We start from the raw sequence: 13,975 nt of genomic DNA, 5'->3' as shown, positions 1-13,975 counted from the left end.
TGTTCTATGTTTGCTGCAGATCGGAAGCTATCCGTTTCTTTGAGTCCTGGCTCCTGGTGGTGGGAAGTGGTAGAGACTACAGCTGCTTCTGAGGATTACGGATGGCCACTGCTTCTGGGTCAGGCATTACTTCTCATCATTGTCAGTGTGTTAATCTGGTGCCATGGTCTGGCCTACTCTATATTAGCTGTATATCACTGTATGTTAAAGGCTTGGTAATCAGGCTGACTTAACTGGGAGGTAGGAGAACCTTTAAGAATTGGAGGCTACAGGGAGGTTCTAGGTCATTAAAGATATGCCCACCAGGGGATTTGGAGACCTGGGTCCATCTAGTATTCTTCTTGCTTCTTGGCCATTAGGTGGCAGCTTGCTCCATTTTGCCAGGCCCACAATTGCCATCCCACATTGACTGGAACTTTCAAAATCACAAGCCTAAACAACCCTTTTGCAAGGATTTTATTATAAGAGAAAACTGATGAATAAGCTGTTAGAAATGTATATATTATTTATATGTACACATTTAAAGATAAATTATACTATAAGCTTATAGTGATAGTTTAATTCAAAGCCGACTTTATAGGATTTTAGCTTAATTTTGTTGATCTTATACACACATTTTATTTGGCCCACACTAGAAATCAGTGAAAACAACATAACCGTTATCCCTTTTTTAAAATAAAACTCCTATTCACTTAATTTGTCTTCACTTCCTAAATAAGACTAAAGCTTATGGCAATTAAAGTCTATTTATTTTTTGTCCTTTACTTATGCACATGCAAGTAGTAATTAGGTACTTATTTGACTGAGATTAATTTGCTTATATATACCTTCTTATATAATTACACAAAGTAATTTATAAGCCACATTTTACATCTGTAAAACAGATTAAATTCAGTCTGCTTCTGAGAATGACAATCACCTGCCACGGGTATTATATTTTAATCAGATATTAAGTTTTGGTACAAGTTCACTGTTATTTTGGGAAGTGTTCCCTGGATAATAGAAAATGTTTCAAATAGGATGGGAATGTAGCTCAGTATTTGCCTCATGTGGGTGAGGCTGTGGGTCCAGTCCCCAGTATTACAAAAGAAACAACGAAACAAAATTGTCAAGTTTGTTGCTCAACCTGAGTATTAAGTTTCTGTTTGCAAAGTGCAGATGATAACATCTGCCTTACAGACACACTGTGAAAACTGCACAAGAGCATGTATGTGTGGGCAGCATCCAGCACCAGGGTTGCCACAGACTCTGGAAACAGTACCCCCCCCCCCCAGACACTCCCTGCCCCTCAACCCTGCGTCTTCGGAAGCTCACTATAGCCAGGCAGGTGTTTCAGTATAATCACTTTACTAAGATTTCCCTGGTTTGGCGTGTAACTCTGTGGTGAGCACGTACTTAACATGCATGGGCTGCTGGGTTTGGTTCCTCACCTGCGTTCCCTCCTCTGTCTCTCTCTTCCCCTCCCCCTCCTTCCAGCCATCAACTTTACTTAGTGAAACCACCACTGCCCATATTTTGCTCATCAAAAGAAGCAGCCATTTGTTTACCAGAAGTCTCCTCAAACGAATACAGAATCACACTAACTTCTAATGCCTGTGTGCAAACCACATGCCACACACCAGGTCATACATGTGGGTAGTGCTTTCTGAACTGCCATAATAATTTGTCAGCGTTACACATTCATGTTATATTTGTATATCATTTTGTCAGTTACTTATAAATTTATGTGTCTTATCCAAAACAGTCCAGTACATTGCTAACACTATTAGAAGCACAATATTAAGCATAATTTTATTAGCTTTACATTTCTCATGCAGGAATATATTCTATAAACACTCAATAAGTAAGCTGCTGAATAATGTAAAAATGACATAAAATATTCATATGAAGACAATACATGTTAGTGTCCATATGATTTGTATAATGAGGCAGAGTTTAAACAAAGTTAAATATTGATTAAGTGATATATGCATTTATTTTTTAAACTGAGCTTGTGTAAGTTTTAATTGAAAAACAAGGAAACAAGGACTTATTAAAAGTATTTAGTTCATTCTATAAACTTTGGCTGCATTCCAGTAAGCCGAAGCACATGACTTGCTTTTACCTGTTTTTCAACAAAGCTGTCAGACTCTCGGAATTGAGTTGCTGCATTAAGGCCTCTCTCAGCGTGGGCAGCATGGACAGCACTGTAACACACACAGAGAACAGAGCCTCAAACCACACGAAACACACTCACTGTAGTTAATAATAAGTATTTCTAGAAGTCACCATATACTGTTTGTTCATTACAAGTTTATGTTCCATTAGAACTTCCAATCTTTATTCAATATTCTGGATCATTCTGGATCTGTAAAATTGACTCATCATACAAAAAAATTCATCTACCACAGTCCAAAAAACAAAGAATACTTTGTATTCTGAAACTTTATTAGTGATATTAGCTATGAACATAAGCAAGCATCATGTGATGTGTAAATTTAAACTCACAAAGGCAATAAAGGCAAAGGACAAAACACAGAAGCATTCCATTATCTTATAACACTTAAGTAAAGCTAACCTCTCATGTATGCAAACTAAAGCCCTTAGTGCCTCTAGTATATCCACCAAAGATTTCTATGACTGAAATTTAATCACATTATTTGTAGCTCCCTTGTAAATAAATACCAGGAAGTTAGTTTGCCAAGCTTTTCAGGGAACCTATATTTTAACTCCTAGTGATCATGATATGCTGTTTTTAATTGCCTGTAGTCTGCTATCTGCTGAGGGCTGGGACAGTCATGGGCATGTGCTAGCTACACCTTCCAAGAGCAGCAGAATGAACCAACAGATTCATTACTATGTTTGCAGGGTTCTTAGTCAGTGAGTACTCAGATGGGAACTCCTCTACCAGGGAACCGGGACTTGTAGGCTCCTGTTAACTTGTCAAACTTTCTTAAAACTGTGACAAGTAGTCTCAGGCTTTTATTTTTATAGACTTGGTCTCACTATAGCTGTCCTGGAACATGGCTAAAAAGACCAGGCTGGCCTTGAACCCATAAAGAACTGTTTGCCTCTGCCCCCTGAATAATGGGATTAAAAGTGTGCACCACCATGCCTGGCTCGGGCTCTTCTTACCTCAACCTCTTCCTTTCACAAGTGTCGGAGAGCTTCCTGAACGATTCCTGCTGGCTGCCTCTCTATTACTCTTTACAGGCATTTCCCCAAGAAATTGCTCACACATTCCATTGGATTCTGGGAGGCCCAATCTAACACAGGATCTTGTCAAGCTGAGGTTTATTTTGAGATCCCAAGAGTGACCATTTTACGAAAACCTGCATAATAATCTCAAACGGACTATTAATATTCTCTAAAAACTCACCGAAATGTCCTTAGTAGCACCAGCAAGTTCAGTTAAGTCTGCGAGCTCATAATTTGCTGAGGGTTCATGTGCCAAGGACTTTATGTGCATTATCTCATCATCTCCTCAGAAACCATTTTTCTTTTTAAAGCAGAGACTTGCTCTATGGTCTTGGCTGGCCTGGAACTTGCTATGAAGACCAGGTTGTCCTCCAACTTGAAACAATCCTCCTGCCTCAGTAGCCCAGTGCTAGGACGTGGATCAAATTCAGAGCTCCATGCACATGAGACGAGCACTTTCACCAAGTGAGATACATACCCGGTCACTTCACAAACCATTTCTGAAGTAAGTTGTATGATTGTGATTTTTATAGGAAAGAGCTGATGTTTCGCTCAAGGAACACAGATAATACAAAGCAAACTGGACACCAGACCAGCTCAGTCTCTCCCTGGTGCCTCTATCGTCTTCGCTGTGCACGTGAGAGCTGTCATTACAGACAGTATTTCTGACTAGGGTTTCACAGAATGGAAGCATACGGCTAGATGTGATACTTCAGCTATAAACTCACACTCGGCTGTGAACTTATCTCTTCTTTTTGATCTTAGCTTCTCTATCTGTGAAATGAGGCAAGTAGCTGGCAATAAAGTCCGTTCAAATCTACAGAAAAATTCTACATGTAAGCTGAACAAGAAGCATTTAGCTTTGTAAATTCTTTCTAAATTAATTATCCTTGAAGAAAATGTTAGAGAAAAAATGAGCTTTAAACACTGAAAAGAACAGGCTTGACATATAACTGAGAAACCACTGTTTCAAGGCATTACACCAGTTAGAACCTAACTTCTTACTCTCTCCAAATATGAGCAGGCTGGCTTTATTGAAGCATTTCCCCCAGTAGGTTTCTGGCTCTGGTAGTTACATTATTATCATTAATTAAGTGATTGAGCAGACGCTATTGTGTAATACTTACATCCTGCAGTGTCCTGCTGCAAACGTTACAGACTTCTGACTCCTTGTGGAGCCTACAAGACCATATGGGCCAACCTCGGTAGCTTTGTTTCCTAGCGCTCATCCATGTCTCTCTAGCTCCAGTGCTTGGGTGCTGTTTCTCCAATGTTACAAGCATGTTCTCATCTCAGGCATTTGCTCTCTCTATTGTATTGCCATCTGGTCAGAGGCATGAGCCCCTGACCACACTCTCCAGAGGGGTGTCCACTCCTCACAGCTTTCCTTCCCTTACAGGACCCACCACTACCTAAGGTTATTTATGTGCTGCTTATCATCTTTTCACCAGAACATACACCTTAGAGGTCAGGGAGTTTATTTTGTTTATTGCCTACTTCCTCAATGGTAGGCGCTGCAAATATCTGCAGAATGAATAAATAAAATGAGGATTTATACTGTTTTTAAAAATCCACATTGAAATCATGTTTCTGTTAATAGGCATATTGGGTAGATTTAGCATCCTTTCTTTGTCTTTTCCATAACTTGAGGCCTGAAAATATGTGAATTAATACAAACCAACAAGCACTTTTACATATAAATACATACATTTCTCTGCTTACCCGTCATGTTGCAAGTCCTCTGGTTACTTTCAAAATGGTACTGTCGCCGAGCTTGGGCAATGTATTCTGCAGCTTCTTTTTCTTGTATTTCTCTAATTTTTTTCTGCCCATATTTTCCCAGGATATATACTCCTAAAATTATTAAAAAACATACTAGCATATTAATCAGAGTACTAAAAATCCCAACCAATATATTTAAAGCATTTTTGATTAAATTATGAAGTTTATATTAGAGATAAGCTGAGAATTACAGCTTCTAAAACATCTTTATTAAAGATTTGAAAAAGGAAAAGAGAGCATATTTTACTTTCTTATTTATTTTACACGTATACAATGTATTTTAATATGGCCAGCAACAAGATAAGAGATTGGCAGACAAGAAGCAGAAAGGCATTGAATTTGTAAAGTCTGGCAGCATCTTTAATAGTTAACTGGAGAGATTCTAAATGTCCAGCAACAGAGAATTATTTAAATAAATTATGATCTGTCCATATAATGGTATCTTATGTAGCTATTAAAAACCACATTTCTAAATAGTTAATGACTCAAGGAAATATCTACCTTATACTATTAGGTGATAAAAGAACATCCAGGAAGTTAGTATTATAATGGAAAAGAAACAGAAAAGTATGTGGATTTAACTTCTAAAGTAAAATAAACTGTGATAATTATGATTTCCCACTTTTCTTCTTTGTTTTTCTATATTTTCCACATTTTCTTCAATGAACACATAACTTTATAAATCCCTATAATAAATGATTTAAAGGAATGAAAGAAAGGCATTTAGTCAGGAAGACATGTATTTATCCACCCATGTATAAGAACAAATCTGAGGGGAAAAAAGTGGATATAATTGACGTCATCTAAAAACTAATCAACTAAAAAGAGCAGGAGGAGGACAGCATTAGAACACAACAGTATATACATATAGCAGTGCCCTGCAGTCTTAAGCACACTTAAGCATAGACGATACAATATAAATGGGTACATTTTTGTCTATATTCAGGATGAGCGGCCATCAGTTTTCTTAACTGGGAATATGACGAACACCCAGTGCTAACATTTGATCAAGATATACTGGCAATTCCACATATGTATAAAGACATCGCGATCACAGTCACTACTACTCCTATTACCCACTCTTATTTCCCTTCCACTCCTGCTGATCCATGTATTTTCCCTAAGCAGTCCCCATACCACATGGTTTGTTTTAACCAACCACCTCTGATGAGCATCAAGTGTTTTGCGAAGTAGTACCATGAATAGCAGAACTGGATTTTCACGGAAGAAGTCAGTAAATGTTCAAGACACTGGATTAGCTGAAGCATTTTAGAACCATGTGTATGGACATGAATCTATAGCTCTAGCAAGGCCTTTCTCCCCAGTGATGGCTTAACCTGGAACCCAGAAAGGTCTTCTGAGTCAAATGGGTTACAGCAACAATAGTGTTACCTTTGTTTCAGGTACATGATTGTGTCACAGTGCCAAAGAAGAACAGAATTCAACAAGCTCATAGAGCAGGCTGGGTCACTGTCTCATCTTTGTTTGCTAAGAGGCACCTCTGTGTGCCCAAACTTGATTTCATTATAACCTGGCAGCAAGGGTAAAGGGGACCAACCATTTCTCATTTATCTCCACTATATGGAGCTCACAGTATTCACCAAAAGGGCCTTGACAATTATGTATGACCTAAGTAGCTGGATTTGGTGTGTTTCTCACAACCAGAAACTGCAAAACAAACACATCCTAAATTATTTTCACTAAGACAGATGTTGTAGATGATCTAAGATGTTACATATCCTTAGATAGTTCCATAAATCTAAATACTAAATGGGAATAGTATATGATTGTTGCTACTATGTGTATAAATACATAAATTATAATTAAGCTTGAAGAGCAAATAGAAATTCATAAAATATGCTCAATGGCTGCTTTTTCTGTAACATCATAGCAGTATAGCTACAATACCATTAGAATAAGAGAGACATGGTGGCAGCTCATGCCTGTAATTCCAGCTGAGGCAGGAGGATCACCAATTTTAAGGGCAGTCTGGAATATACTGTGAGGATCTATTCCCCTCCCTCCCCATTAAAATCCCAAGAGAATGAAGAAACTGACTTACATTTAGCAATTCTAGTACAACTAGTTCTGAATGCATTGCTTGTACCTTATCTCCATAATATATTACTGAAAGTTACATACACAATGATTATTATCTCTCAAGTTATATTGTAAAATGAATCACTGATGTGATACTCTTTGCATAGATCATAATTTTTTTTTTTTAGAAAAGTGGTAAATTTGATTGTTATATGTATTTTCTTGGGGAGATGGCCTGTCTCATCATATTCTTAATAAATCTGATTAAAAAAATAAAACCTTAAGAATTCTGTATTTACTTGGGAAGTGCAGTATATTCTAGCAAAAGCTAAAAAGGAAAATACTTTGTTACAAGTTGAATTGTGTCCACTCCCTCTTTACACCACAGATTAATATACTGAAGGCCGAGCACCTTAGAATGTGAGCTCAACACAAAGTGAGATCAATGGACCCCAAACCAACATGACCAGTGTACTGTTAAGAAAGTGAAATTTAGATATAGATATGCGCAGAGAGAAGACAATTGGAAGGTTCCCAGAGACGCTCTGTGGCTTTACGGCAGTCAGACTTCTGTAGAAGACAGTGGAAACAAAACGGCCATCATGGGGCAGAGCCTAGTACAGATCCCTTCATGTGACAAAAGGAACACACTGCCGACATCCTGATCATGGACTATTAACTTTCAAAACTGTAAGATACATTTCAGTTTCTCAAGGTACTCACTTTGTAGGTCTTCATTATGGAAACCCTAGAAAAGTCACACATGAAATTAGGCTTAAGCTCTAGACCCACTGTTTTTCTTTAGCTAGCACTGTTATTTTTTATTTTATTTTATTTTGGTTTTTTGAGACAGGGTTTTTCTGTGTAGCTTTGCACCTTCCCTGGAACTCACTTGGTAGCCCAGGCTGGCCTCGAACTCACAGAGATCTGCCTGCCTCTGCCTCCAAGTGCTGGGATTAAATAGCACTGTCATTTTATTCAAGGTCTAGCTCACTTAGGATCCCATATTAAAAAAAAATTCATAAACCAACTTTTTCAGATTTGCTTCTCTAGGAAATATTAATGAAAGAAAAAATATCACTAGTTAAGATATAATACTCAGGGCTGTATCTACTTCACAGGCAGCCTGACTCGGCTAGAAAACAGACAGCAGGTGAGGTGACCTGGAGCAGGTGACTTACTGCCTCTGGGCAAACATCTTTTTCATGTGTAAAATCAAATAGTTTCAAATTTCTTCTGTAACTATAACCTTCTTTATTAGCAATGAAAATATCCACTAAATACCAAAAAATAAGTGCAGATGTTTTGACATTTCCTTTCATGGCTAGTAAAGCAGGATATCTTCTAGTCTTTGTATACATCACTCATTTTAAAACCACTTTTTAGTCTTGTCTTTCAGGACAAAAATTCCTACAGTGCAATTATTTTCTATAACAATCTGACAATAATCAATCACCATGACTTCCAATCTGGCATTTCCCCGAGTTCTGATGCTTTGATATCTTTCAGTTTTTCCCCCAGTGCTGAGTAATGACCCTGTTCATGGTAGGCCAGTGCTGCACCACTTGGGGATCTCTCCAACCAATATCAAGCATCCTTGAGATGTACTACATCTGAAGAACTAGAGTCTGGAGGGCAGGAGTCTGTGTTTTTCTGAAGCACTTTAGATGGTTTTCATTCATAGTGAAGTCTGAGAAGTGCGCGCACACACACACACACACACACAATCCTGCCCACATTACATGCAGTGGCACAGTTAGGAAGGCTTTGCACACTTCATATTACTTTTGTTTATTTCTATCTCTACTTTCCAGACTATAGCATTAGTTCCCCAAAGTCAGAAATGGTGTCTTATTCCTTATATATTCAGAGCCTAGTATAGTTAGAATAGGCCTTTTTCATATTGAAATGTTGAGTAAATAAATAACAAAAAAAAAAAAAAGAAAAAGAAAAAAGAGAAAGAAAAATCCAAAGAGGTTAAAAATTACAAGGCTTGCGCCAGGCGGTGGTAGCTCACGCCTTTAATCCCAGCACTCGGGAGGCAGAGCCAGGCGGATCTCTGTGAGTTCGAGGCCAGCCTGGGCTACCAAGTGAGTTCCAGGAAAGGCGCAAAGCTACACAGAGAAACCCTGTTTCGAAAAACCAAAAAAAAAAAAAAAAAAAAAATTACAAGGCTTAAGATACAACTCAGTGTTCTGTGCTTTTTTTAAAAAAAAATCAACGCCGGGCGGTGGTGGCTCACGCCTTTAATCCCAGCACTCGGGAGGCAGAGCCAGGCGGATCTCTGTGAGTTCGAGGCCGGCCTGGGCTACCAAGTGAGTTCCAGGAAAGGTGCAAAGCTACACAGAGAAACCCTGTCATGAAAAACCAAAAAATTAAAAAAAAAAAAAAAAATCAGCAAGACAATCAGTATATATCTGGCTCCTTTGCTCTGTAACACTTTGTCCTGTGTGCAATGGTTTCCAAAGTGTGGTCTGGGCATCCCTGGAGTCTGTTTGGGGATCTGTGAGGGCCACAATATTTTTGTCATACTAAAATGGTGTCATTGGCATTCTACACGCTTTTCTGAGTGTACAGGAGAGAATTTTAGAGGCTAGTTAATGGGTGGTTTCACACATGATTGACTACAGAAGGGATGAGAATTTAGCTGTCTTCAGTTAAGCCAAACTAAAGAGCTTTGCAACTGTAAAATAATGCCATTCTTCTCACTAATCCCTGAAAATATTTTATGCTAATATTTAATAGGTTTACTAGTGTTATCACAAATGACTAATAAATACTTTAAAAACCTCTGGGTTTTAACTTCAAATATGATAATTGTTAATAGATACAGAACTTAGGTGGCTTGGGGGGCTTAATTTCTAAGAGTGTCAAGGAGATTTCCCGTCAGACAGTTTGAGACCCACTGCTCTTGTCCTGTCTCAAATGGTCAAACTGCATAAATGGTCATGAAGCAGTTACTATTCAGAATGCAAGGAAAGAGAAATTCTGACTTTTGTTTTCAGAGACAGGGTTTCTCTGTGTAGTTTTGATGTCTGTCCTGAATGTCGCTCTGTAGACCTGGCTGGCCTCGAACTCACAGAGATCCGCCTGCCTCTGCCTCTAGAGTTGCTGGGATTAAAGGTGTGTGCCACCGCCGATCAGCGAAATTTTGACTTTTGAAGCCACGCTGCTCAAAGTTCTGCTTGCCTGTGTTTTTCCAGCACTCAATATGTGAACACCTTTGTTCACGCATAGTAACACCTTACCCAGCTTTCAAGTCTGTCAAAATATGCCACTCCTGTTGTGAAATCCTTCCTCATTTTATACAACTCCATATTGCTACGTATCAACAGGCTCATTAACATGTTCTGTATTCATCTCTATCCTGGTCTTTTAATAGTATTTTCACTTATTTCTTAAAAGATCAAAGAATCCACAAAGGCAGAGTGGTAGAGTATGGAATGATAATATGCATTGGGATCTAACACACTGAGGGTTGAATTCTTATTTCCTTGTTGGTAACTCAAACTCATGGTAAGCTTCTTAACTCTATGGGCTCTAGTTCCTACATTTTTAAAAAAATGGCAAAAAACGTAACTCTCCCGCTGTTGTTTCCATTGGCTGGGAAGAGCTTAGCAGAGTGTTCAACACACACTGGGCTTCTAATAAATATTAACAATTAAAAATTTGTAAATTGTACCTATTCAATTATACTACCTCCAGCAGTACAATCTATTAGCAAATATTTCTTTCTTTCTTTCTTTCTTTTTTTTTTTTTTTTTTGAGCTAGGGTTTCTTTGTGTAGTCTTGGAGCCTGTCCTGGAACTCACTCTGTAGATCAGGCTGGCCTTGAACTCAGAGATCTGCCTGCCTCTGCCTCCTGAGTGCTGGGATTAAAAGAGTGTACCACCACCAATTACCAGTATTTAAATACTCGTAAATATTTCTTAAACTGAAATGTAAAATAGGAATTTCCTCATGATACATAAAAAATATGAACTCTGCCGGGCGGTGGTGGTGCATGCCTTTAATCCCAGCACTCGGGAGGCAGAGGCAGGTGAATCTTTGTGAGTTCGAGGCCAGCCTGGTCTACAGAGCGAGATCCAGGAAAAGGCGCAAAGCTACACAGAGAAACCCTGTCTCAAAAAACCAAAAAAAAAAAAAAAAAAAAAACTCTTTATAAATTGAAACTAGGTATGTTGAACTATTTTAAGACTTTCTATTTTGCTAGAAAACTGCAGTGTTTCTCTTATGTCTCTGAATCTTTTTTCCTTCCTCTGTTTATTTTATTTTATTTTATTTTATTTTATTTTATTTTTGAGACAGGGTTTCACTATGAAGCTCTCGCTGTTCTGGAACTCACTATGTAGGCCAGGCCTCCAACTCAGGAGATCTGCCTGCCTCTGCCTCCAAGTGCTGGGATTAAAAGCATGCACCACCATACCCAGCTTTTTCCTTCCTCTTAATCTTAAATTATAAAGCTCTCAATAGAGTTCCAAAAGAAAATCTATTACTATATCCACATACTCTTTAATTTGTCCTGTGATTATTTCTGATCTGCCATTAGGTGTTCCATAAACCTTAAGAGGGTAGGTGCTCCCCTCTGAAATTGTGAGAGACAGTTTTCTTTCTTTTGGCAGAGCAAAAAAATTTTTATATGTCTTCCATGACACATACATCTTTATCTTTACACATGTATTCTGTAGTACTGGCACAATAAAATAAAAAATTTAAATACACCTTAGATATTAGAGGCTGAAGGTAATAGAAAACACATTGTATCTATAAAGTATTTCTCAAAGGTGATTATCAGTCAGTATCCAATTGTGCTACACCTCAGAGATACACAGAACATGGGTATTGACTTATCAGTGACCTACTATTTTAAGATAAGAGGATAGTGATGGTATTTCTTAACGATTTAAGTTTTTTAAACTCTTTTAAAGTTCCCAGGTTTCCTTTTTGTATAATCCAAAAGATTTTCTCTTCCCTTCTTAAAATCCCAGAATTATGAACTGTTTTACAAAGACAAAGGGTTTAAAGTGGTGTGTGTGTGTGTGTGTGTGTGTGTGTGTGTGTGTGTGTATGTTGCTTGTGATACAATGCAGTCAGCTTAAGCAAGCACCGCACCACAACGCTACAAGTCCATCATCGAGATTTTTTTTCCCCCATGTGTTTCTAACTTTCCTCTCAGCCAGTGAACTCAACTATATAAGCGAAATGGGCAACGACACTAAAGAATATCCAATCCTGAGCATTTTGTTGATGCATAATTTGCATTTTAAAATTGGAGAGATGAAAATACGTATCTCCTCCCGCCCCCATTTACCTAGTGTATCTTACAGCAACATCAACATGTTAGAGCTGTTTTGTAGTTAACTTTAAACATTACCCCAAAGTACAGACTTAAGCTAACTGCTCTAGAATATTTCGAAAGTCCTGTGAAAGGTTGAAAGCCAGAGTACTGGAGTTGCCAAAAAGAATGAAGAAATTTAACAGGAAAGCAACAGAAGAGAATTGGAAGGCACACGTATTTATACAAGAACAGTGCTTTGAGCCGGGCGTTGGTGGCCCATGCCTTTAATCCCAGCACACGGGAGGCAGAGGCAGGGGGATCTCTATGAGTTCAAGGCCAGCCTGGGCTACAGAGTGAGTTCCAGGACAGGCTCCAAAGAAACCCTGTCTCGGAAAACCAAAAAAGAATAGTGCTTTGAAAAGAAACTTCATTAGAATACATTCCCGAAAGCCGTGGGGGAAAGGAGGGCGGGGGAGGCAGAATGAGGGGCAAAGGGCACAGAGAGGGGAGATAAAAGAACCTCAGAGGTTCTCCTCTGATGGTTGGGCCAATCCCCTCTACATATCCCGTACTAGGATCAGTGGGCCCTGCCTGCTTCAGAAGTCACCCCTGTCACTCCTTTCTGCCAACGTCCCCTTCCAAAGCACGTTGTCACTCACCTCCAAGAACTGTGCCCAGGAAGATGCATTTCTTTTTGTGACGTTTCAGAAAATTCCACATTGATCTCAGCATCTTCAGACCCTCGGGGTGTGGGTTGCCTAGGGGAGAGGGGGCTGGCTCACCAGGAAACCGTGTCTTCGTCAAGCTGGGCCGGATCTCCGGCAGAAGCAGAAGCCCGGTGGCGGTGCTAGGTGCTCTCCAGAAACCACAGACGCTCCTCTGCGCAGAGGCTGTCGGCGGAGCGGAGGAAGGGGGCGTGGACTCCACGGAGCAGCAGTGCTTTCGATCCTCCGGTCGCCGCTTACTGGTCCGGGACGCCTGGGTACGTCCGCAAATAGCTCCCGGGTGCCTCGCCTTTTTCGGTCTTCCCGGAAGCAAGGGCCCGCGCCCGCCGCGTTCCGCTGCCCTCTCTCCTCCGGCTGCCTGGCCTGGGTCTCTTTGAGCGAGGGCGGGATGGAGGAGAAGGTGGACTCCGCCGCCGCTACGGACGGCTCGTGCGTGGTGTCGGCGCAGGAGATCGAAAAGTGGATGGAGGAGGCCATGCGAATGGTGAGAAACCCGGCAGGTGGACGGTGGAAGTGCAAACTTTCTCCCGGCCACATCCTGACCCCCTGTAGTTGAGCCCATGTGTCTGGCGCGCTTTCTCATCACCATTATCTATCAGCTCTCAAAATATCTAAACCAATAGCTTGTTTTATTCTCGGGACGTTTTCTTGAACTTTGTCCACAGTAATTTGAGTGGAGGGAAAATACAGAAACTGGTGTGCAGCATGTATCTGTCACATGTAGCCCTAGCTGCTATGCTATCTACCTGCCTACTACCTTCCTTTCCAAGGATGGACACGTGCTTTCAAATCCACACAGCCACATGATTTTGTGGTTTGCTCCGACACCCTTGAACATATATAATGGAAGGAAGCTGAAGATGTTTCTTTTTTTTTCTTTAGATATATTTTTATTTTTTAATTACACTCATGATATTAATTACACTCATGATATTAATTACATTTGTGGTATTCATTGATTACATTCACAGTA

At 39.7% G+C, this 13,975-nt stretch overlaps 2 protein-coding genes across 3 annotated transcripts in view; one reads left to right on the top strand and one right to left on the bottom strand.

The window, feature by feature from the left end:
* Positions 1-13,292, bottom strand: part of Pex3 (peroxisomal biogenesis factor 3) — a 27,373-nt gene extending 14,081 nt beyond the window's left edge. Inside the window, exons 1-3 of the mRNA XM_059272721.1 lie at positions 12,937-13,292; positions 4,900-5,031; positions 2,105-2,186 (exon numbers count right to left, since the gene is read on the bottom strand). Of these exons, the coding sequence (XP_059128704.1) occupies positions 2,105-2,186; positions 4,900-5,031; positions 12,937-13,009 (287 nt within the window). The 5' untranslated portion in view covers positions 13,010-13,292. The remainder of the gene's footprint in view (positions 1-2,104; positions 2,187-4,899; positions 5,032-12,936) is intronic.
* The window catches only part of Adat2 (adenosine deaminase tRNA specific 2), a 20,676-nt gene continuing 19,710 nt past the window's right edge, over positions 13,010-13,975 (top strand). Inside the window, exon 1 of one of the 2 annotated variants that reach the window (XM_059272723.1) lies at positions 13,010-13,259. Coding sequence is in view for 1 of the 2 variants with exons in the window: in XM_059272722.1 (XP_059128705.1) it covers positions 13,391-13,486 (96 nt within the window). In the remaining variant the exon portion in view is untranslated. The other variant, XM_059272722.1, reaches the window with a different exon arrangement.

This window comes from Peromyscus eremicus, chromosome 8b, assembly GCF_949786415.1.
Source record: "Peromyscus eremicus chromosome 8b, PerEre_H2_v1, whole genome shotgun sequence".
In the NCBI taxonomy this organism is placed as follows: domain Eukaryota; kingdom Metazoa; phylum Chordata; class Mammalia; order Rodentia; family Cricetidae; genus Peromyscus; species Peromyscus eremicus.
Note: the sequence above shows the minus strand (reverse complement) of the source record. Positions and strands in the feature narration are given on the sequence as shown.